The 25,534-nt window shown below is 35.4% G+C and overlaps 1 protein-coding gene across 9 annotated transcripts in view; it reads left to right on the top strand.

The window, feature by feature from the left end:
- The window catches only part of LOC123528624 (5-aminolevulinate synthase-like), a 38,422-nt gene extending 28,637 nt beyond the window's left edge, over positions 1 to 9,785 (top strand). For all 9 annotated transcript variants that reach the window (XM_053521740.1, XM_053521738.1, XM_053521734.1 and 6 more), the window contains 4 exons: positions 62 to 226; positions 681 to 820; positions 3,431 to 3,559; positions 4,912 to 9,785. In XM_053521740.1, the coding sequence (XP_053377715.1) occupies positions 62 to 226; positions 681 to 820; positions 3,431 to 3,559; positions 4,912 to 5,253 (776 nt within the window). In that variant the 3' untranslated portion in view covers positions 5,254 to 9,785. The remainder of the gene's footprint in view (positions 1 to 61; positions 227 to 680; positions 821 to 3,430; positions 3,560 to 4,911) is intronic.
- Positions 9,786 to 25,534: the final 15,749 nt, after the last annotated feature.

The following is a 25,534-nucleotide window of genomic DNA, read 5'->3' as shown; positions in this document are numbered from 1 at the left end:
ATCGATATGAACTTCAATAAAGTAAGAATGGAAATAATCAAAATATTTATAACTTTTTCAGGAGCTGTGTGTCCACTGAAGGAACTTTGTGATGTCTCACACAAGTACGGGGCCTTGACCTTCGTTGATGAGGTGCATGCTGTGGGTTTGTACGGGAAGAACGGTGCTGGGGTTGGGGAACGGGATGGCTGCATGGATGATATTGACATCATTACTGGGACTCTAGGTGAGGACATATTAATTATATTTCATATCGTTTATTCGATAAAGAATATACGAAAGCAGAATTGGTATTTTAATATTTGTTTTGGAATACCAGTTTATTGATATTTGATTTTACCGTCATTTGAAAGTGCAATATTATAAGCGGACTTAATTCAACAGAATATATATTTATGTTTAATCCATACTTAAGCGTAGTTGATCTGGATTTTAATGAAAATTTGTATATCCCTTTGGTTAGGGGAAATGGATATCTTAAACTTCCTTATGGTGTTTGGACAAGATAATGCAACCTGTCAGAAAGGTAGCAACTGCTTTAGCAAAAATTCTGTTCCTTGCTTTGTCATAGATAGGTAATAGACTGCTAGACTGCCAAAGATTGTAGAAAAACTAATTATAATTAGTATTAACTATTCTAAGAAATGAATTATGACTTGGACCAATTTTTTCTTCTCCAGGAAAGGCTTTTGGCAATATAGGAGGTTACATAGCAGGATCGGCTAGTACCGTTGATATGATACGAAGCTATGCTGCTGGATTTATATTCACAACATCGCTGCCTCCTACCACACTAGCTGGGGCCCTAGCGTCTATAAAGGTATGGTTTTACTTCTGGTCAAGGTACCTCTAAAGAGCAGACACAGGGGTTACACAGACCTTGTAAAGTCCTGGAATCAGTTGCTCGTCTTTGACAATAATAAAAACTCAGAATCAGTACTTAAAAATTTAACAAATACTGCTTGAACTTCACCAAAACCTTGAAAAATATTCCATCAGCAGCTGTGTGGATATCAAATATAAAAAAAGAAAAATGCTTAAAACCTTAAAACCACATTATCAATGCATTTTAACCCTTATCATGCTGGACACGATTGTTTCTGCCTTTGCGACCAGTGTAGATCTTGATCAAACCTGAGAGCACAAGAACATACTAAACATATCACATTGAATATTGAGCTTTTTACAGACATAACAATGTAAGTCATTATTGATTTGCCATTTTCACAAAAATTACAAAATCCTAAACAATGAATTTTTATTACATCTATTAAAATCAAAATGTTCATGAAAAGTTAATGTCTTAAAATAAAACATATCTGGGAATTTATTTTGGAAATTGAAACATTGAACGGACTAAGGAAACTTTTTCAGGCCCAGATTTATCATTTGCGATGCAGTTAAGTTCTTAAGATTAATTAAGCTGCATTATAATCTATCAAAACAATATTTAATTCTGTACAGGATAAACTGAATCATAGACTACCTGATAATATAAGTTGTAAAAATCTTAAAAAACATGCAAACAAGAAAGCCCTAAAGTCCCTGTATCGAACACCTGTTTCAGTTTTTACCACATATGACTTAGTATCTAATTTGGCCTACCTTTCATTAAAACAAACACTCTGACCATGTTTCATAAAATCAGGTAGATCCTTAACAAACTATTTACGTAACTGACTTTAAGTTAGTGATCTAGATTTTTACCCACTGATCCAGTTAAAAATTTTCTTAAACAAATGTGCTGACCAAGTCTCATGATGATCATAGAAAATATGGCATATTCAGTCTTAACTAGGTTTTTTAGCTCGACTATTCGAAGAATAAGTAGAGCTATCCTACTCACCACGGCGTCGGCGTGGGCGTGACACCTTGGTTAAGTTTTTCGTACCAGTCCACATTTTGACAAAGTCTTTTGAGGTAAAGCTTCGAAACTTTCAACACTTGTTTACCATCACCATGGCCAGTTATAGGCAAGAGCACATAACTCCATCAAGGATTTTGGCTGAATTATGGCCCCTTTTGACTTAGAAATCATGGTTAAGTTTTTCGTACCAGTTCATATTTTGACAAAGTCTTTTAAGATAAAGCTTTGAAACTTTCAACACTTGTTTACCATCACCATGGCCAGTTATAGGCAAGAGTACATAACTCCGTCAAGGATTTTGGCTGAATTGTGGCCCCTTTTGACTTAGAAATCTTGGTTAAGTTTTTCGTACCAGTTCGTATTTTGACAAAGTCTTTTGAGATAAAGCTTTGAAACTTTCAACACTTGTTTACCATCACCATGTCCAGTTATAGGCAAGAGCACATAACTCCATCAAGGATTTTGGCTGAATTATGGCCCCTTTTGACTTAGAAATCTTGGTAAATATTTCGTACCAGTTCATATTTTGACAAAGTCTTTTAAGATAAAGCTTTGAAACTTTCAACACCTGTTTACCATCACCATATCCAGTTATAGGCAAGAGTACATAACTCCATCAAGGATTTTGGCTGAAATATGGCCCTTTTTGGACTTAGAAATTGGTTCTGTTTTCATACAAGTCCACGTTTTGTAAAAACTATTTAACATATGGCTTTTAAACTTTGAACACCTGTTTATCCTTATGATTTCCATTTGTAGGCAAGAGTACATAACTATTTTGACTGAATTATGGACCTTTTTGGACTTTGAAATTGGTTCATACATTGCCATTTAGTGCAAGACTTATCGAAATCAAAGAAATACAGGAACATTGTTTGTCTAATCTATTTATTTCTTTTGTCTGAATATCTGTGGAAATATGTTGACCCCATTCTTCAATCAATTCTTCGAATAGTCGAGCGCTCTGTCATCAGACAGCTCTTGTCTACGATATGATTTAGTGACCTAGTTGTTGAGTTTAAATAATCCTGTTTCAGACATGACCTAGGTTTGATACCGACACACATTCTGATAATGATGATTATGATAATAAATTGAGCCATGCCATGAGAAAACCAACATAATGGTTTTGCGACCATCATGGATCCAGACCAGCATGCGCATTCCCGCAGTCTGGTCAGGATCCATGCTGTTGGCTAACAGTTTCTCAAATTCCAGTAGGCTTTGAAAGCGAACAGCATGGATCCTGACCAGACTGCGCAGATGGTCGCAAAGCCACTATGTTGGTTTTCTCATGGCACAGCTCAATTAGAAAATGTGACTTAAGGTTAACAATGTTTTTCTATGACCGAATCAGTGACGTAGTTTTTTGCCACTATTAATCCAATTTCAATATGGAAACAGACTCAAATAAATTTTTCCAGTCCCGTGGAGTTTGAGCGAACAAAGTTAGACTGTATTTCCAAAACAGAAAATGAAGATTGGTTTGTTTTAAAATCTTGTTGTACTTGTTATATTTAGCTTGTTACGGTTCTTTATCTTTGTTCTTGTTGTGTATTACAGGTTTTGAGAAGCGATGAGGGGAGACAGTTAAGGTTTCGTCATCAAGAAGCAGTGAGATATCTACGTGAACGATTGGTTCAAGAGGGAATACCAGCCTTACACTGCCCCAGTCATATTATACCAGTTCATGTAAGTTGATGTGTATTAGAGAGGTTGTGATTTTGAATGTATGCATCGGTGTAGTGGATATCCATTTTGTAGTTCTAGAAGTCAGCCCAAATTGTCCAACAGCTTTATAAAAACTGTTTACTACAGGTGTATCTGTGCATTTTAAACATGCTTTCAGGTACAGTTAATGTGAAAATCCTGCAATGTTTTATATCTTTAAACCTTAATTACATCCATTAGTCAGTACCTATAACTTGTAACATCTCAAATACTGTTTGGTCAGTACCTGTGACTAGTCAGTATCAGTGACTTGTAAATATCTATTAATGTTGGTCAGTATATCTGACTCATAGCATCTCTTTTTACTTCCAGTAGTCGGTACCTGTGACTTAAATCATCTGTGTTACTTCCAGTCTTTACCTGTGACTCATATTGTCTCTGTTACTACCTTTGACTTGTAACACCTTGGTTACTTCCATTAGTCATCACCTATGGCACATAAGATCTCTGTTACTACCTGTGACTGGTAATACCACAGTTACTTCCATCAGTCAGCACCTGTGACTCATAACATCACTGTTACCTCCATCAGTCAGTACATGTGACTTGTAATATTTCTGTTACTTCCAGTAGTCAGTTCCTTTGACTTCTAACATCTCTTGTTACTTTCATTTGTCAGTATCTGTGACTCATAACATCTCTGTTACTGCCTTGTAATATCTCTGTTTTGTCTATCAGTTAGTACCTGTTATTTGTGTTATTTTGATAAGAGCTTTAATGCTGTATTTGCAAAGACCATTTTGGTTTGGGTTTGAATCTTGGGTGAGACATACATGTGTATGTTCTTTGTGACAACTTGAAAAAGACACCATGTCAAAGTCATAAGTTCTCCACCTCTGATTTGATGCTTGCAAAGAACATGTTAATACTGGTACAAAATCCAGGAACACTTGCTATGTTAGATGCCCACTGTGACATATATATATTACAGTTGAAAACAGAACGAAAGTGTAAATAAACAAAACAGTAGACTACAAGCTGTGACATATATGACATTTTATTATCTGTCAGATTGTCACTAAAAACATTGCTTTGCACAGGAATCAAACTTGCAGCTCTTATTTGTATGCATATTGTGTAGTGTTTTCACAGTAAAACTATGTAGGTTTGCCTTAAGATCAGATTTAAAACTCAGTATCACAAAAACTTATATAGGCCTTATCAAAGACTTAGGTAACAAAAATTTTGATGAATAAATTTTGTGTCAAGAAGTGAGTCAATAGATCTATATTTCGGCACATTCTTGTTAATGTTGGAGTCATCATATTTGAACTGTATGTAACAGTGTTATAGAAGGTAAATTGTGTTTGCAGGTAGGGGATGCAGCCTTGGCAACCAAACTTAGCAATGATTTGATACAAGACCACAACATCTACATTCAAGCGATTAATTACCCGACTGTTGCCCTGGGCGAAGAACGTCTACGTATAGCACCAACACCCCACCACACCATCGAAATGATGGACAATCTGGTCGAGAAGCTTGTTAGCGTATGGAAGAAAAATAAGCTTGAACTACACAAGAATGTCTGTCCCAAGTCCTGCGAGTTCTGCCACAAACCCCTTGAGTTTGAGCGCTTCTTTACCCGTGAACCGATCTGCAGCAGGTCAAACTGCACATATTCCTCGCTTCAGTCCACACTCGTTGCTGCTTAAACCCAGATAACTCAGATAAAAGAAAACACGGCAACATGACAAAATACTAGTAACATGACATTTGCATTTTAGTATCCTGGTAGCATTTCATTGTTGCTTTATTTGTATAGCCTATATTTACTGAAATGAAGACAGCTATACAGCTTTGCTTAGATATTATATATAAAATTGTATGCTTGATAAACAGAAGACTAGTTTTGTAACAATTATATTTTTGTAGCTGAAAGGTTGTTTATTAATTATATAAATGGGCCGCACCATGAGAAAACCAACATAGTGCATTTGCGACTAGCATGGATCCAGACCAGCCTGCACATCCACGCAGTCTGGTCAGGATTCATACTGTTCGCTTTCAGTTGCAATTGGATAAACCGTTAGCAAACAGTATGGATCCTGACCGGACTGCGCAGGATGTGCAGGCTGGTCTGGATCCATGCTGGTCGCAAATGCACTTTGTTGGTTTTCTCAAGGCACGGCTCACATGCATTTCACTGAGTTTTTTCTAACTTTATTTTTATTTTATAAAAACTTTTTTTTTCTCTGTGTTCAGTTTTATAGATGGAAGTATTAACCCTTACCATGCTAAATTTCTATAATGAACTTATCCATCTTTCAATTTGGACAGTACCATTAACTGTTAAAAGGGGTGCATACCAAAAAGATACTGACTGAATTGTGAACAGTGCAGATCATGATAAGACTGTATGGATGTGCAGGCTGATTATGATCTCCACTGGTCGCAAAGGCAGAATCAGTCGTGTCCAGCTTGAGAAAGGTCGAGGAATTTTTGGTTAAGAAATCTATTTAGTCACCAAAATATAATAAATAAATGTCTAACATTGTTTAAGGCTGATATTTTATTTCGTATTTCAGTAAAGCTACATTTTACATATTGTAGGAATAAATAATTATAACTTTTCCATGGAACGATAGTGTGTAACTGAAATGAGATATGAATAGAGCTTGTTAGAGAACTGTGATATTTGGTGGCTGTATAGAATGTGAAGTGTCTGTTAGACAGCAGATATGGGTTGACACTGTAAAAAATTTGGGAAACAAAATATCTAGCACATTGTATTCTTATTTTAAAGGGTTCAGGGGCTTATTTCAGCTTAGTTTGCTTGATGAATGAAAGGTTTAGACTTACACCAGGGGTATATACAGACAACTTCCAAATGGGACTATGTCATTGGTCAATTTTAAAATTGTACCAGTCAAATGATTAGTATCTAAAGTTTTGAAACCCAGACAGAGTTTTGTAAACAAGGTTTTTTTCACTGGAAATTATTTTGATGGCAATCCAGTATGATTTATTATGTGACTATTTTTAGAATTGTCATTTAAAATTATTGAATTTGGCCAGTGTGTTTTTCACTTAAATTTCAGAGATTAAGAAAGTTTCTTTTTCCCCAGCATTTTCTCTTGCTACATTATGTTTGCAAGAAATGGTTTATAAATAATTTTGAAGTTATATTTACAGTATAATACTGGATAAATCCAGACTGTTGTTTAGTTCTGGCATTTTGAAGGTTCAAATGAAATAATTAATTTATTGTAATTTATTGCTCGTGTATGTTTAAAATCTGTGTTGATCACGTTAATTTGTTATAAAACAGAGATATTAAGTTTATTTGTTAAATTAAATTATTTTGAAAGAGTATTTTGTTGAACCCGGTTATGTAGTTTGTAGGTCATTATGAAAGATTATACAGTGATTTATTGTGTGTCTGATTTTATTTTAATGGTAAGAATGTCAGAGTTTTTCTTGTACAAGCTAAACATCAAAATAACAAAATTTACCTTTGTTAATTTCTCAAAAAATCAAGTGAGCCATGCCGTGAGAAAACCAACATAATGGGTTTGCAACCAGCATGGATCCAGACCAGCCTGCACATCTGCGCAGTCTGGTCAGGATCCATGCTGTTTGCTTTCAAAGCCTATAGCAACTAGAGAAACTGTTAGAGAACAGCATGGATCCTGACCAGACTGTGCGGATGCGCAGGCTGGTCTGGATCCATGCTGGTCGCAAAGCCACTATGTTGGTTTTCTCATGGCACGGCTCAAGTGCTTTTTATCACATGGTGATCTATAAGAAATGGGAAAAAGGAAACATAGTTACTGCAATGTATAAAGTTTTGAAAGAACATTTTCAAATTCTTGGTAATTTTTCCTGATTGTTTTGTAATGTATTTTATTAGACAAGCACATATCTGTAACTTTGGCTGATGTATGTGTTTTTGATTTAAGAAATATGGGAGTCTTCTTAAATTTGATAACTTGTAGATGAAAGAGCTCGAGTTGATATGAGTGGCTGTTGACTGATTTCATGCACTGTTGATTTTAGCTTTTTACGACTATTTTAACTGTTGTGGTGTTCGGTTGTTTTTTGTTTGTTTTTGTGTAAGTTATGTTATAGGCAGAAGTAGCAACACTTTATTAGCAATATGAATATTTTTTACCCTCTTTACTTACTGTTAAATGAGTGAGCATACAGACTAACATTCTTTTTGCATGGTTCTATCTGTATACTTGCCCTGAAAAGCTTTTGTGTTCTGTTCTTCTTTCAAAAAAATCAGACATCAGAATTTTAAATATTTTACACTCAACAAATCAATAGTATGGTTGAAATTTTCCAATATACAGCCTTTATCATTCATCATTTATTTGTTTATGACATTATGTTAAAATAGGCTGCTTCATTAACTTTTAGAGAAACTAGAGTAATACTGTTTTCAGGTTTAAGGTCTTTTCATTTTGAACCTTTCCATGCACAGTACATAGATTCTAAATTTTATAACAATTTCATTGGGTTGTTATTGTACTCTGAAATGTGAACAGAATGTTAAATGAGCCGTGCCATGAGAAAACCAACATAGTGGGTTTGCGACCAGCATGGATCCAGACCAGCCTTGGCATCTGCGCAGTCTGGTCAGGATCCATGCTGTTCACTGTCAAAGCCTATTGCAATTAAGAAACCATTAGCGAACAGCATGGATCCTGCCCAGACTGTGCGGATGCCCAAGCTGGTCTGGATCCATGCTGGTCGCAAACCCACTATGTTTGTTTTCTCATGGCATGGCTCAAATATCAAATATAAATCAGGACAGCCTAATTTACTTCTGCTCCTTAAAAACAAAATGTTTTGGGACAGACTATAAATTACTTGTCAGATTAGCTCAATGGGATAGTACAAGACTATTTCATGACAGGTCAGAGGTCATTCTTCATGTACAAAGTATGTTCTTTATGGGGATTGGACAGAAGATGGTGTGTCTGGTCATTCATCCACCACCTCTGAAGAAAGTGTGGAAGTTATCAGTTGCTAGTGGGGACAGTGTTTAAATTGGACAAATGCAGTTTTACTTATTAATCTGTCTTGTGGCACGATTTTTTATTCCTGATAAAATACTATTCCTTCTATTGCTGATGCATTTTCATAAATTGATTATTATATATTAATCAGAGCATTTTTATATATTTTAGTACAAATGTTTTTAATGTAAACAGCTGAAAAATGAAATAATAGTGATGCACGGTGGTGCAGGGGTAGGGTATTGGAGATGTCATTCAGCATAGCTAACATAGAATAAGACTGAGAATTGGATTTTTTTTTTTTTTTTGTACATCAGTCATTTGTCATCGAGTTTCTATAATTTATTTCCAGCAGAGTAATTATTATGATATTTATTTATTGCTTCAAGTGATAGATTTGTATGGACATGAAAGTATCACTTACAAATTTTTCCCATGCAGAATTTTGGAATTATTTTGATTTAACAAGGAGACTTAAATATTTGAAATAAAAACTTATTTCACTTGCAGACCTTTTTTTTTTAAAAAAAAGTAAAACCTCAAGTTGTTATTAATGAGAAACAAAATTTAGGCAGAATGTTAAATTTTTGTAACAGAATCTAAAACTTAAAGAAGAATGTAGGTCTTATGGTACATATTATGTAGAACTTAAGAATAAATATAGAACATATATAAGGATGTAAAACTCAAGGTAGAAGGTTGAACTTAAGGTAGAAAGTGGAACTTAAGACACAATGTAGAAATTCAGACAGAACTTAAAATTTTAGGCAGAATGTGGACTTAAAATGTACGTAGAAGGATGGAATGTAGAACTCTTGGTAAAATATTTATGAAGAGGTAGAAACTACTACGAGACTGGAAATAATTTATGATTGAAAGTGGATGTGTTTGAGGGTGCCAAAAAAAATTTTGATATTTATTTGGTGAAAAGGTGAAAGAAAAATAAGGTTGTGAGATGGTAGGGAGATCAAGTATAGTTTGGGGATTGAATAACAGTGTTTCTCCAAAATGCTATACACACAGTCATGTAATCAAGGTGTTTGAGTATAAAAATCTAAACTAGAAATATAAAGATGTTGGAAATTGTATTGAAAAAAATCTGGAAAAAAAACACATTGAGAATTTCTTTTTTTGGACAATTTCGATCCAGATGGATGAATAAAAAGGAAAATCTTTTGTACAGTAACATCTATGTACATACAATAAATTTATGATAAAAATTTCTGTGTTTGTTATAATTATATTATTGCATTGCTTTAAATATGTTCTTACATGTTCAGCATATTACCTTTCTGTCATGTAAATACTGTTATCTCATAATTAATGTTTGTAGGGAAATAATTTCTGTGGATTTCGTGGCTTTGTCAATCCAAAACAAGTTAAATTTGCTTCAACCTAAAAATAACTATCCCCAAGAAGGTGGGTTATTTTTGCCCAAACTAGGAAATTTCATGCCCATGTAATGATTTCACAGAAATTGGTTTATGCACACTGTACCAAAAAACCTTTTGGCAGATAATAAAATAGTGCCTTGATGTTATGTTTTTTAAAACAACATAGACATATATATCGTAGGATAATTTCCATTAAGGCTAGGTTGAGACCTTGTGTTTTGTGTTTGTTTTATCACCAATCTCTGCCTTACAAGTTGAGATGCTTTCATATCATCATCTTTTCAGCTCACCTGTCATTGTGACAGGGTGAGTTTTTGTGATCGCCCGTCATCCGTCTGTCCACAATTTCTTGTGAACACGATAGAGACCACATTTTGCAAGCAATTTTGTTCAAACTTGTACAAAACTTGTATTGGCATGATATCTCGGTTCCTTTCAAAAACTGGCCAGATCCCAATATAGGTTGTAAAGTTATTGCCCCTTAGAGGGCCAGAATTTGCTATTTCAGCGTGCATCAACAATTTCTTGTCTACATGATAGGGGTTTCATTTATAATTTTATTTCAACAAAACTTGCACACAACTTGTATCATCATAAGATCTTGGTTCCTTTCTTGAACTGGCTAGATCCCATTATGGGTTCCAGAGTTATGGCCCATGAAAAGCGCGAAATTAGCTATTTTGACCTTGTCTGCACAATAGCAGCTTTATCTATGATTTGATTTTTACTGGACTTGCACACAACTTGTATTACCATAAGATCTTGTTTCCTTTCTTGAACTGGCCAGATTCCATTATGGGTTCCAGAGTTATGGCCCCTGAAAATATCAGAATTAGCTGATTTGACCTTGTCTGCACAATAGCAGCTTCATTTGTGATTTTATTTTAACCAAACTTGCACACAACTTGTATCAATATAAGATCTTGGTTCCTTTCTTGAACTGGCCAGATTCTATTATGGGTTCCAGAGTGATGACCCCTGAAAGGACCAGAATTAGCTATTTTGACCTAGTCTGCACAATAGCAGCTTCATTTATGATTTGAATTGATTCAAACTTGCACACAACTTGTGTCACCGTAAGATCTTGGTTCCTTTCTTGAATTGGCCAGATCCCATAATGGGTTCCAGAGTTATGGGCCCTGAAAGGTCCAGAATTAGCTATTTTGATCTTGTCTTCACAATAGCAGCTTTATTTATGATTTGAATTTAATCAAACTTGCACAAATCTTGTGTCACCGTAAGATCTTGGTTCCTTTCTTGAACCGGCCATCCCATAGCCCCTGAAAGGGCCAAAATTAGCTATTTTGACCTTGTCTGCGCAATAGCAGCTTCATTCATGATTTTATTTTAACCAAACTTGCACACAACTTGTATCCCCATAAGATCTCGATTCCTTTTTATACGCTCGAAGGGACGTAGTATGTTATCGCCTCGGTGTCCGTCTGTCTGTCTATCTGTTGGTTAGCAATTTCCCTTCCGCTCTGTAACTCTTAAACCTCTTTAAGGATTTCAAAGAAACCTGACACAAATGTTCACCTCATCGAAACGACGTTTAGAGCGCATGTTTCAGATGGCTCACTTCAAGGTCAAGGTCACACTTAGGGGTCAAAGGTCATATGACTTTGTTTTCTGTGTATACTGCTCTGCATTTGTGTTGCATTGCAGTGCTCTTGTTTTTAGCTCACTTGTCACATAGTGACAGGGTGAGCTTTTGTGATCACACTTCGTTTGTGGTCTGTCCATCCATCCACAATTTCTTTGTGAACACAATAGGGACGACATTTTGTATTTGATTTCTATCAAACTTGCACTCAACTTGTATGGGCATAATATCTCGGTTCCTTTTGAAAACTGGCCAGATCCCATCATTGGTTCCAGAGTTATGGCCCCTTAAAGGGCCAAAATTAGCTATTTTTGACTTGTGAACAAGATAGAGACAACATTTTGCAATCAACTTTAATCAAACTTGCACACAACTTGTATTGGCATAATATCTCAGTTCCTTTCGAAAACTGGCCAGATCCCATCATAGGTTGTAGAGTTATTGCCCCTAAGAGGGCCAGAATTTGCTATTTCAGCGTGCGCCAACAATTTCTTGTCTGCACGATAGTGGTTTCATTTATGATTTTATTTTAACAAAACTTGCACACAACTTGTATCATCATAAGATCTTGGTTCCTTTCTTGAACTGGCTAGATCCCATTATGGGTTCCAGAGTTATGGCCCATGAAAACCGCAAAATTAGCTATTTTGACCTTGTCTGCACAATAGCAGCGTTATTTATGATTTGATTTTTACCAGACTTGCACACAACTTGTATCACCATAAGATCTTGGTTCCTTTCTTGAACTGGCCAGATTCCATTATGGGTTCCAGAGTTATGGCCCCTGAAAATGCCAGAATTGGCTAATTTGACCTTGTCTGCACAATAGCAGCTTCATTTATGATTTTATTCTAACCAAACTTGCACACAACTTGTATCACCATAAGATCTTGGTTCCTTTCTTGAGCTGGCCAGTTTCTTTTATGGGTTCCACAGTGATGGCCCCTGAAAGGGCCATTATTAGCTATTTTGACCTAGTCTGCACAATAGCAGCTTCATTTATGATCTGAATTTATTCAAACTTGCACACAACTTGTGTCACCATAAGATCTTGGTTCGTTTCTTGAATCGGCCAGATTTCATAATGGGTTCCAGAGTTATGGGCCCTGAAAGGGCCAGAATTAGCTATTTTGACCTTGTCTGCACAATAGCAACTTCATTATGATTTGAATTTAATCAAACTTGCACAAAACTTGTGACACCATAAGATCTTGGTTCCTTTTTTGAACTGGCCATCCCATAATGGGTTCCAGATTTATAGCCCCTGAAAGGGCCAAAATTAGCTATTTTGACCTTGTCTGCACAATAGCAGCTTCATTTATGATTTGATTTTAACCAGACTTGCACACAACTTGTATCACCATAAGATCTCGATTCCTTTTTATACGCTCGAAGGGACGTAGTATTTTATTGCCTCGGTGTCCGTCTGTCTGTCTATAGACTGTTTGTTGTCAATTTCCCTTCTGCTCTGTAACTCTTAAACCTCTTGAAGGATTTCAAAGAAACCTGACACAAATGTTCACCCCATCAAAACGACGTTTAGAGCGCATGTTTCGGATGGCTCACTTCAAGGTCAAGGTCACATTTAGGGGTCAAAGGTCATATGACTTTGTTTTGTGTGTATATTGCTCTGCATTTGTGTTGCATTGCAGTGCTCTTGTTTTTAGCTCACTTGTCACGTAGTGATCACCCTTCGTTCGTTCCCGCCCGCTTAGCTCAGTAGGTAGAGCGTTGGTCTATGGATCGCGGGGTCGTGAGTTTGATCCTCGGGCGGGGCATATGTTCTCCGTGACTATTTGATAAACGACATTGTGTCTGAAATCATTAGTCCTCCACCTCTGATTCATGTGGGGAAGTTGGCAGTTACTTGCGGAGAACAGGTTTTTACTGATACAGAATCCAGGAACACTGGTTAGGTTAACTGCTTGCCATTACATGACTGAAATACTGTTGAAAAACAGCGTTAAACCCAAAACAAACAAACAAACCCTTCGTTCGTGGTCTGTCCATCCATCCACAATTTCCTTGTGAACACAATAGAGACCACATTTTGTTTTGATTTTAATCAAACTTGCACTCAACTTGTAAGGGCATAATATCTCGGTTTCTTTTGAAAACTGGCCAGATCCCATCATTGGTTCCAGAGTTATGGACCCTTAAAAGGCCAAAATTAGCTATTTTTGACTTGTGAACAAGATAGAGACAACATTTTGCAACCAACTTTAATCAAATTTGCACACAACTTGTATTGGCATAATATCTCGGTTCCTTTTGAAAACTGGCCAAATCCCACCATGGGTTCCAGAGTTATGGTCCCTTAAAGGCCCACAATTTGCCATTTTGGGCTTGTGAACATGATAGAGACCTTATTTTGCAATCAACTTTAATAAAACCTGCACACAACTTGTATTGGCGTAATATCTCGGTTCCTTTCGAAAACAAGCCAGATCCCTTTATTGAATTTAGAGTTATGGCCCCTTAAGGGCCAAAATTTGCTATTTTTTACTTTCGAACACGATAGAGACAACATTTTTGCAATCAACTTCAATCAAACTTGCACACTACTTGTATTGGCATAATATCTCATGCAGTACCTTTCAAAAACTGGCCAGATCCAATTATGGGTTCCAGAGTTATGGCCCCTTAAAGGTCCAAAATTTGCTATTTTGGTTTTTGAAGCTATCTATAGACTTCATTTATGGTTTGATTTGATACAAACTTGCAAAATATCTTCTACAACAATAAATCTTGGATTCCATGATGAATCTGTCAGATCAAATCATAGGTTCTGGAGTTATTTTATATCTCCCCTGAATTTAACAATTTTTTATTAAAATGGATTTATATCACTAAGTACTTAAAGGACTCATTTGAAATTTCATTATTGTCATTAGTTGGACTCAGACAATCAGGGCAGATAACTATGGACTGATTTTATGTCAAATTACCTCCCTGTATTTCAAATTAAAATGGGTATATCTCCGTAACGAAGATACTGATCTGAAATTTCATTTATGCCATCAGATGGACTTGGACAATCAGTGAAGATACATACTGACTGAATTTATGACAAATGACCTCCCTTTATTTTCTATGTAAATGAATATACCTAGCAGCTTCTAATGAGATTGGTTTGAAACGTTATTTATGTCTTTCATGGTAAGACATTTCTACTTTTACTTATTTTTCTAGTATTTTGTTGTAAAGGCTTGACAAATGTACTCTGTATCTTCTAAATGCATAAACCAATACATGATTACCTCCCCTGATTTTGATAAAAATGGATTTATTTCAGTCAGTATTTATAAGACTCATTTGAAATTTCATTATTGTCATTAGTTGAACTTAGACAATCAGGGTAGATGACTATGGACTGATTTTATGTCAAATTACTTCCCTTTGTTTCAAATTAAAATGGGTGTATCTCAGTAACCAATGAAGATACTGATTTGAAATGTCATTTATGCCATCAGATGGACTCGGACAATCAGGGTAGATAACTTTTGACTGAATTTATGACAAATTACTTCCCTTTATTTTATGTAAATGAATATACCTCAGCAGCATCTAATGAGATTGGTTTTAAATGTTATTTAAGTCTTCCAGGGTTAGGAATAGTCATGCTAGTACAAAAATGCACCATTTGAGCCTAGGACCCTAAAACTTGGTATTGAGTTTGGCTATGACTAGTACATGACCCATAGGTCAAAAGGGACTGTTACAAGAAAATATTTATCCTGATGATATTTAAGTGTATCCTATGTGATCTATGTCAAAACTTGATCTTATTATTTTCAAGCATTTTTCAGGAGACATGTGTCGTACAATGTTGAGATCTTTCTTGTTTTACCTTATCTTTCAAGAGACTGAAATAAATCTTCTAATACTATGTTTGTATTAAAAAGAACTGAAATTATTTTAACAATTAAAATGATATGAGTGTTTTAAGTTCATGAGTTTTCGAAAAATTTACATACTTTGCGGTAATCTTAAATATTTTTATACTAAGGTTACCAACACATGCCATGTGACTTGAGCAGGATACTGTCGTGATTTGCTAAAGTACAAACTTATTTTAATGTGGAAATACAAATTATTTTATTACATACTGGATTAAAAACTCTGTTAAGTTACTCTGGAATCTGTACCCAGGTAAGTAGATTGGTAGGTAGGTAGGTTCCTAGGTAAGGTAGGTAAGGCAGGTAGGTAAGTAGGTAGATAGGTTCCTAGGTATGGCAAGTATGTAGGTAAAGGTAGGTAGATAAGTAGGTAGATAGGTTCCTAGGTACGATAACTATGTATGTAAGGCAGGTAAGTAGGTAGGTAGATAGGTTCCTAGGTAAGGTAAGTATGTAGGTGAAGCAGGTAGGTAAGTAGGTAGATAGGTTCCTAGGTAAGTCAGTATGTAGGTAAGTAGGTAGATAGGTTCCTAGGTAAGGTAAGTACGTAGGTAAGGCAGGTAGTTAAGTAGGTAGATAGGTTCCTAGGTAAGGTAGTATGTAGGTAAGGCAGGTAGGTAAGTAGGTAGATAGGTTCCTAGGTAAGATAACTATGTATGTAAGGCAGGTAAGTAGGTAGGTAGATAGGTTCCTAGGTAAGTCAGTATGTAGGTAAGGCAGGTAGGTAAGTAGGTAGATAGGTTCCTAGGTAAGGTAAGTACGTAGGTAAGGCCGGTAGTTAAGTAGGTAGATAGGTTCCTAGGTAAGGTAGTATGTAGGTAAGGCAGGTAGGTAAGTAGGTAGATAGGTTCCTAGGTAAGATAACTATGTATGTAAGGCAGGTAAGTAGGTAGGTAGATAGGTTCCTAGGTAAGTCAGTATGTAGGTAAGGCAGGTAGGTAAGTAGGTTCCTAGGTAAGGTAAGTACGTAGGTAAGGCAGGTAGGTAAGTAGGTAGATAGGTTCCTAGGTAAGGTAGTATGTATGTAAGGCAGGTAGGTAAGTAGGTAGATAGGTTCCTAGGTAAGGTAAGTATGTAGGTGAAGCAGGTAGGTAAGTAGGTAGATAGGTTCCTAGGTAAGTCAGTATGTAGGTAAGGCAGGTAGGTAAGTAGGTAGATAGGTTCCTAGGTAAGGTAAGTACGTAGGTAAGGCAGGTAGTTAAGTAGGTAGATAGGTTCCTAGGTAAGGTAGTATGTAGGTAAGGCAGGTAGGTAAGTAGGTAGATAGGTTCCTAGGTAAGGTTAGTATGTAGATAAGACAGGTAAAGTAGGAAGATAGTTTCCTAGGTTAGGTAAGTATGTAGTTAAGGCAGGTAGTTAAGTAGGTAGATAGGTTCCTAGGTAAGGTAAGTATGTAGTTAAGGCAGGTAGGTTAGTTGGTGTGTTGGTCATGTAAGTAAGGTAGGTAGTTTAAATATGTCATTACATATGTAAGTAGGTTAGGTAGGTTTGTAGATAAGGTAGGTATGTAGTGAGGTAGGTTAAAAAGGTAAGTTTGCAAGGCTTGTATGATGGTAGGTATGTATGTTGATACTCAGGCAAGTAAGTAAAATAGGTAGGTAAGTAAGGCACGTAGGTAGGTAGGTACATAGGTATGTATGTTGGGTAGGTTGTTAAGATATGTAGGTAAAGTAGGTAAAGCAGCTATGTAGGTTATACAGGTAAGTATGTAGGTAAGGTATATAAGTTTGGAAGGTAGGGAGGTAGGTAATAAATGTAGGTAAGGAAGGTAGGTAGTTAGGTGGTAGGTAGGGTAGGGTAGTTAGGTAGGTAGGCAGCTAAGGTAGTTAGAATGGTAGGATAAGTTTCATTCGCCCATGTACAAGGTCATTTAGGTAGACGCTTACTGAATGGCGAATATTAAAACTATTGATACATCTGCCGCGTACGGGATCAGTCTGTTTGATCCACCTTATATGCCGCATTAAGTGTGGTAATTGGAATTTTTCAAAATATCATGTCTGAATTTGAATTCCTCTTAAAAGACGCTAGTGACATGGGTATTTCCCACATATGTACATTTCAGCAATTTTGGACACAAGATGAACATTTTAAATTCAGCTGTATTTGTATATGGTTTCATGATAGCTTAGCTACTAAAAGCATAAAATGACATTCCCTTGGATGTATAAAGTTAGAATTTTACACTTGGAAAACATAATTAGCTCGACTATTCGAAGAATAGTCCAGCTATTCTACTCACCCTGGCGTCGGCGTCACACCTTGGTTTGCATGTAAGTACATACAGCTATCATTTAAAGGCATATAGCTTTGAAACTTATTTTTTCTTTTTCAATGTCAATTACCAACCTCACTGGGTCAAGTTCCATAACTCTGACATGTATTTTGAGCAAATTATGCCCCCTTTTGGACTTTAAAAATCCTGGTTAAAGTTTTACATGCAAGTTACTATTTCCAAAACTATAATGCAGATATTGAATTGAAACTTCACATGTGTCTTTGGGGTTATAAAACTAGTTGATAGCATCAAGTCCCATAACTCTGACCTGCATTTTGGCCAAATTATGCCCCTTTTTGTACTTAGAAAATCCTGCCGAGTGGTTAAAGTTTTGCGTGTAAGTACATACAGCTATTACTAAAAGGCATATAGCTTTGAAACTTATATTTTATATTTCTAGGTCAATTACCAACCTCACTGGGTCAAGTTCCATAACTCGAACATGTATTTAGAGCAAATTATGCCCCCTTTTGTACTTAGAAAATCCTGGTTAAAGTTTTACATGCTAGTTACTATCTCCAAAGTTAATGCAGATATTGAATTGAAACTTCACATGTGTCTTCGGGGTTATAAAACTAGTTGATAGCATCAAGTCCCATAACTCTGACCTGCATTTTGGCCAAATTATGCCCCCTTTTGGACTTAGAAAATCCTGGTTAAAGTTTTGTGTGCAAGTACATACAGCTATTACTAAAAGGCATATAGATTTGAAACTTATTTTTTCTTTTTCAAGGTCAATTACCAATCTCACTTGGTCAAGTCCCATAACTCTGAGATGTATTTTGGCAAATTATGCCCCCTTTTGTACTTAAAAAATTCTGGTTAAAGTTTTACATGAAAGTTTCTATCACCAAAACTAAGGCAGATATTGAATTGAAACTTCGGGGTTATAAAACTAGTTGATAGCATCAAGTCCCATAACTCTGACCTGCATTTTGGCCAAATTATGCCCTCTTTGGACGAGATCAGTTACCAGCCTCACTGGATCAAGTCCCATAACTCTGACGTGTATTTTGGGCAATTCCCACCCCCACCCCCTTGGACTTAGAAAATTCTGGTTAAAGTTTTGCGTGCAAGTTACTATATGCAGAACATATGCAGATATTAAGTTGAAACTTCACATGTGCCTTCGGGGTTATAAAACTTGTTGATAACATTAAGTCCCATAACTCTGACATGCATTTTGGTCAAATTATGTCCCTTTTGAACTTAAAACTCTTTTTAGATATTTCAACATTTTGGGTAATATTTTCCTGTTTCTGGGACAACTTTATTTCGAATAGTCGAGCATTGGCTGACTTACGGATAGCTCTTGTTTTTTGTCATAAAATTGATAAGGTTTAAAGATATTTTAATATCTCAAAACGAGACCTTTCGGATGATGTAGACTATGCAAAATAATGCTTCAATTTATGAAACACCTTGCTACGGATTTGGTAAATAGTAAAGTAATGACAGAACAGATTTCAAAGTATATATGTTTAATAATAAACATTGTTTACTACAATAGGTAGAGAAATGAATTTTTAGTAATAAATGGAAGACAAAGACAGATATTTTTACCAGATTTATTTAGAATGTGTCCCACATTACAGAGTAAACAAACATACAAGGCATTTGGTACCTTCCAGTGCAAATAGAATAAGATTGATTTTATGTTACAGCTACAATAGTTTCGAGTGTAAAGAGACATACCTTAATTCAGTTTATATAGACAAAACATCAGATTTGATAGACACACCTTGAGTTAATAGACACAAATTCACTTTATATAGCTAGACACATATTCAGTTTGAATAGACACATTCAGTTTAAATAGACAAACCTTACTTGCCTTCAGTTTGAACTGACACACCTTAATCTAAAATGTCATTTTCCTTCAGACTAGAAACGCACTTTCAAACGTATATAACAAAATCAATACTCAGTAATAGTCAGTATAAACGTAACGATCAAAATTAGTATAGCTTAAGGTATTAGATACCTAAAAGTGTACCTCCTTTTGAAGAATATTCAATTCCTACCATAAAACTACTTAATTTTTCCAAGGGAGCATAGGTTCCAGCCCCACTGGGACCAAATTTCTTTTCCTTATATTCATTTTTAGCTCGACTATTCGAAGAATGATTAGAGCTATCCTACTCACCACGGCGTCGGTGTCGGTGTCGGTCGGCGTCTGCATAACACCTTGGTTAAGTTTTTTTGTACCAGTTCACACTTTGACAAAACCTTTTGAGATAAAGCTTTGAAACTTTCAACACTTGTGAACCATCACCAGTTCAGTCCCTTTTTATCCAGTTCTAAGCAAGAGTACATAACTCAATGAAGGAATTTGTCTGAATACTAATCTTGGTAAAGGTTTTCATATCAGTCCATATTTTGCCTAACATGTTTGTCATATGGCTTTGAAACTTCGATCACTTGTTTATAATCATAACCTCCATCTGTAGGCAAGAGTACATAACTCTGTCAACTATTTTGGCTAAATTATGGCCCTTTTGGACTTGGAAATCAGTAAAATATTGCATACCAGTCCATAATTTGTCTATTAGTAACCTGTTTGTCAAATGGCTTTGAAACTTTGGCCACTTGTTTACCGTCATAGTTTATATGTGTAGGCTAGACTTCATAACTAGGACTATATTTTGGCTAAATTATGGTCCTTTTTGGTCTTTTGAAATTATTTCAGTTTTCGTAGATGTCCACATTTTATATTTGACATGTGGATTTGAAACTTTGAACAATTGTTTACCATCATGGTCATACATTGCCATATAGTGCAAGACTTATCCAGTTCCACAAATACTGGTAGATTGTTTGTCTGATCTATTTTTCTTCTTTTGTCGGAAAATATCCGGTAATATTTTGACCCAATACTTCTTTATCAATTCTTTCGAATAGACGAGCGCACCTGTCACAGGCGGGTCGTGGGTTTGCTATGTAAGTTTTTTTGTTTTCAAAAGAAACATTTATGGGATAGTTTGAAACCACTTTATTGTGAACACAATTCAACCCTTTTATCCAGTTCTGCAAAGTACAATCATGGATTGTCTGTTATGCACTTTAACTTTAACTCTGGTAAACAGACAGTCATATTTGACATTTTTATATGGTTAACTTGCATGTTATAATTACTCATCTGTAGGCAAGCGTTATACTCTTCAATACAAATATGGTGACTTTGAATTCAGTAGTTTTACTACGTCCCTAATGTCTATTTATTTCAAATGAGTTGAAACTTTGGAACTGTACCCAAGAGGACTACTCATAACTAGATTTTTTCAAATTATGGCCTTTTGTTTTGAATTTTTCTTTCGAGTGTCCCTTTAAATATATGCCATATTTGGTTTTAAACTTTGGGACGTTTCTTTCATCAATATTAATTGTATAATGAATTTTCTGCAAACATTTTGAACAATGGCCATCACTTTTAAATTTTCTCAACTTGAGCTAGAGGAAATATCATAAATTATACAAAACGGCACGTAAAAGTTGTTTAAAATGCAACACAGTGCAAAACAAGGTCAACTTTAAGGATATACAGAGCGAATGCCATTTTTTAAACATTTCTATTAGGTATCTAATACTTTAATATGACATTTTTGGTAATGATATATTTTTACAACAGCATGATTAACACTAAATAGCTTTATTACACATTGTACTTATCTGCAGGAGTGACTTTATAAATAAATATTGATACTTAATAGAGCTCGCTTTAATATCAATTTACACTTACATTGTAGTAACAAACAAGCGCGAAATTATATTCTATATATCGACAAAGAAATGTCCATTTAGCAATATAATGGCGGTAATTTTAGGAAGACAACTCTAACTAAGTACTGTTGTATATGTTGTTCTCATTATACACTAATTACCTCCCTCTGTAAGGTCACTCGAACAAAGTAAATAAAAAAAAATACATAAAGAAGAAAAAAAATGTATTAAAAAAAACTGGAGCAATTCGAGTACATGTTTAAGTTAAGAGGTATGCGTTTGCTTCAGTGTTAAATTAAAATACATTTATCTCTCAGCGAGTGAACGTCAGATGTAATATTTTAACCTGAAGTGGCGTAGCCACGAGTGGAGAATATCAGACAAGGTGTTTACGAGTGAAACATATTTTCATTCACATGTAAAACAAACACATTTTTGTTATTTCATGTTTTTATCTAAATTTTACCCATTTGTGGTTTCTAGCAACTGCAAAATACGTGTTTATTTGATATTCTTCACTACGGAACCATTAGATATATTACACTCTAATATTCTAATAATTTACTAAAACATGTAATAAAAGACTGTTCTCGCATCGGATCAACAAAGCCGTCAACAAAATGTTCTAGCAATACAGTCATTGACTCTTGAAGCATTTTATACTACATTCAATAGAACAGGACATTTACTCAGGAGTCAAATACTTGTTTTAGAATATCAGAAACTTACGTAAGATTTTTGCAAGGTATTCTTATAAGGTAAAAAACCGTTACAAAACTTTTGAAATAATGCAGAACATTTACATTCTTCTTGAATTGTAGCAATATATAACTTTTATTTCCACCCACTTTATTATTATTCAGTGTGATATATACATTATATGCCAAACTTGGTGGAAATGAAAATGTTGAAAAAAAATCACCTAAACTGTGGACGAGTAGCTTCAAATGCTCCAGTCATAACACAATAAAGAACCCTCAGAAGTAAATAAACCGATAAAACCAAAGCATTCAAACACTCTCGCATAAATTCAACATATAACAATAATAGAAAAATTAAAGAACGATAATCAATCCATCGAGATAACCGTAAGTATAAATTCATCCAAATTCCTTACCATTAAAGTTTTATACATGTATATAGTTTACACACAATGCTCCAAAGCACCTTTAAGGTTAGTCACAAGAAATATGCCGAGGATTGCAAGTTACAATAAACGTCACCCCTAAAAAAGAGGCTGAAAAGTTTCAGAAAATAAAAAAAAAATGTTAGTTTTCATTAAAGATAAATAACTTCTGACTATTCTCAAGGAAAATTTTGAGACATGTTTTTTTTTTTTACTAATACTGATATTGCATAAGTATCAAATATGGATACTTATGTGTTCGAAATGGTCTATAAATTTCATTCCTTAAAGGTCACATTATGCCATTGAATTAAATGTTTATATATACTGTTTAAGAATCAATACTAAGATTTCTGAAAATATTTGGACTCGTAATGACAATCGGCAATTTCCGTGTGATTACGCTTCATCCGTATACGATTTCGGCATCCTTCGGCCATATTCGAAAATGATTTTTTATAAGAACCGAAGAATGCAGGATTCGCATACGCAGAATAATACGTAAACGCAAGGAAATTGTCGATTGTCATTACGGGTCCACTACCTTAAATAATGTTTCTTTTCAAAATGATTGATATATAAAATTCTAAGCATTATAGAAAAAAAACTCTTAAGTAAATATGGAAAAAACAAGTTAAGGTTTCAATCATTCTCGCACATATTCAATATGTTACCAAAAAAAAAAAAACCCAAAAAAACCCCACAAAAATGAAAGAAATACGAGTAAATACTTGAAAAGAAGTAAAAAGAAACCAGTAATAAGTTATTTCATCCGATTCAATTAAAGTTTGATATATATTTACAACACGGTTCTCCCAAGGATCTGAAAGGTTAGTAAAAACATAGGTATGAAGGATTGCTAAGTATAGGTTAGTGTTTATTAGTAAGCATTTATCAAATTAAGTTGGTCTCTGAACAATTGAAGAAGTATTTTCTAAATGACAGATTTTATAATATTCTATGAATCATATACATAAACCGCTTTGCCCTAGGAGAAGTCTTTTTCAGTTTTCAACACATATATATGATCAAACAGTTTTTGTGCACTTTTGCTCGCAGTTGTCAATATCAAGAGTGCATTCATCGATATCTGAAATATAAAAATGAAATTGAATCAAACTCTCATTTGCTGTTGAAATGATCTCTACAAAAAGAAAAAGACATTGCAAAACGCGGAACATACCTTTGTTGTACGACACTGTTATTACTTCTAACTTGGTGTACTTCCACATGTTGTTTGAGATAGCAGTTCATATCCTGAGCCACAGGAACAGTAGAAACTCCCAAGTGTATTTGCACAAGAAGCGTTAAGACCAGTGCAAGGGTTACTTGAACACTCGTCTATATCTGAACATAGCAGTAAAGCAAATGTAATAACAGATGCAAGAGACAATAACGCAAAACGAAGCAAAACATTCCAAATAAAATTAAATCATTAATTTATATATGTATAAACAGATTTCATGCACACACATTTAGTAAGCTACAAGAGCACCAATGGCGTAAGAAACGGCATAACATTTGTCTAAATATTAGTTTATTTCTATATAAGAGACCATACAAATTTCAACAAGAGCTCGTAGAATGTGCCCCCTTGATGCATTCAGTAACTGCACAAGGAAAAGAAATTATTTTGTCACTGTACACTGGACGTTTGACCTCAAATCAATAACTCTTTTCCGGGTCACTGTAACCTTGACCTTTGACATACTGATTGCAAAATCAATATGGGTCATTCACTGGTCATGACCAATTTACCTATCAATTTTCATGATCCTTGGCTTACGCGTTTTCAAGTTATCACCCGGAAACCGATTGGTCTACGGACCAACCGAGCGACAGTCTGACCGACCGAACGAACGACTGACGTTAGCAAAACAATATACCCCTTCGTCAACCTCCCTTTTAAGTTTTGTGATCCTAGGCCCATTCGTTCTCAAGTTGTCGACCTGAAACAGTTTAACTGTTCCGGGTCACTGCGACCTTTACCTTTGATCTTATGATCTCAAAATTAGTAGGGTCATCGGCTAGTCAAGATCAACCTTCTTAAGTTTCATGATCCTGGGCCTAAGCGTTATCAAGTTATCGTCCGGAAACCTTTTAAGTGTTCCGGGTCACTGTGACCTTGACTTTTGACCTTTTGATCTCAAAATCAGTAGAAGTCATTTGATGGTCATGTCTGACCGTCCAATTTATCGTTTATGATCCTAGGCCCAAGCGTTCTTGAGCTATCATCCGGAAACCGATTGGTCTACGGACTGACCGACAGACATCAGCAAAACAATATACCCCTCCTTCGAATGGGGACATAATAATACATATGTAATTTAAATCTTAATTGATAAAGAGCTGATCTGAACAACGACTCCATACATCAACACATTTTTACATGTAGACAAAAAGTACATTCATTGTACAACTGAAAATTAAATGTATGATATGAGGTAGTAAGTCTGATGTAAAAGAGTTGGCGCGAACTACATTCACAAATAACAATGGATGAAACTTCATACATATGATTCTCATTTTGTGTACATATGAGTTATTTATTTTCTATGGTGGGCAAAGTAAGGGGTACCAATTACCTCCCCCCACTTCCTTTAAGATGTCCTCCATTTTTTTTTAAATTTCATACATATGGTCACTAGAGAGGAAGTGTGCGAGAAAAACTCATTCTGGAATAGACAAAGTTGGGAGTGGAGGTACCCATGTGCCCATTAGCCATCAAGTTTGGTTTCAAAATATTTCCACTGTTTTAAAAGCACTCCAGTAAAACCTAACTCATGATTGCAGACCTGCATGACGTCTGTTTGTATTTGTGGGGGGGGGGGGGGGGGGGAAGAGTTGCTGGCGGGCAGAGGTGAGGGAAATATACCCCCGCCCCCAATCTCAGTCAAGTTTGTTGTGAACTCTATTTCTATAGTTTTCAATTAATTCCATCGGAAGGGA

This window comes from Mercenaria mercenaria, chromosome 13 (genome assembly GCF_021730395.1).
Source record: "Mercenaria mercenaria strain notata chromosome 13, MADL_Memer_1, whole genome shotgun sequence".
Taxonomy (NCBI): domain Eukaryota; kingdom Metazoa; phylum Mollusca; class Bivalvia; order Venerida; family Veneridae; genus Mercenaria; species Mercenaria mercenaria.
This window is presented reverse-complemented; position numbering and strand designations above follow the sequence as displayed.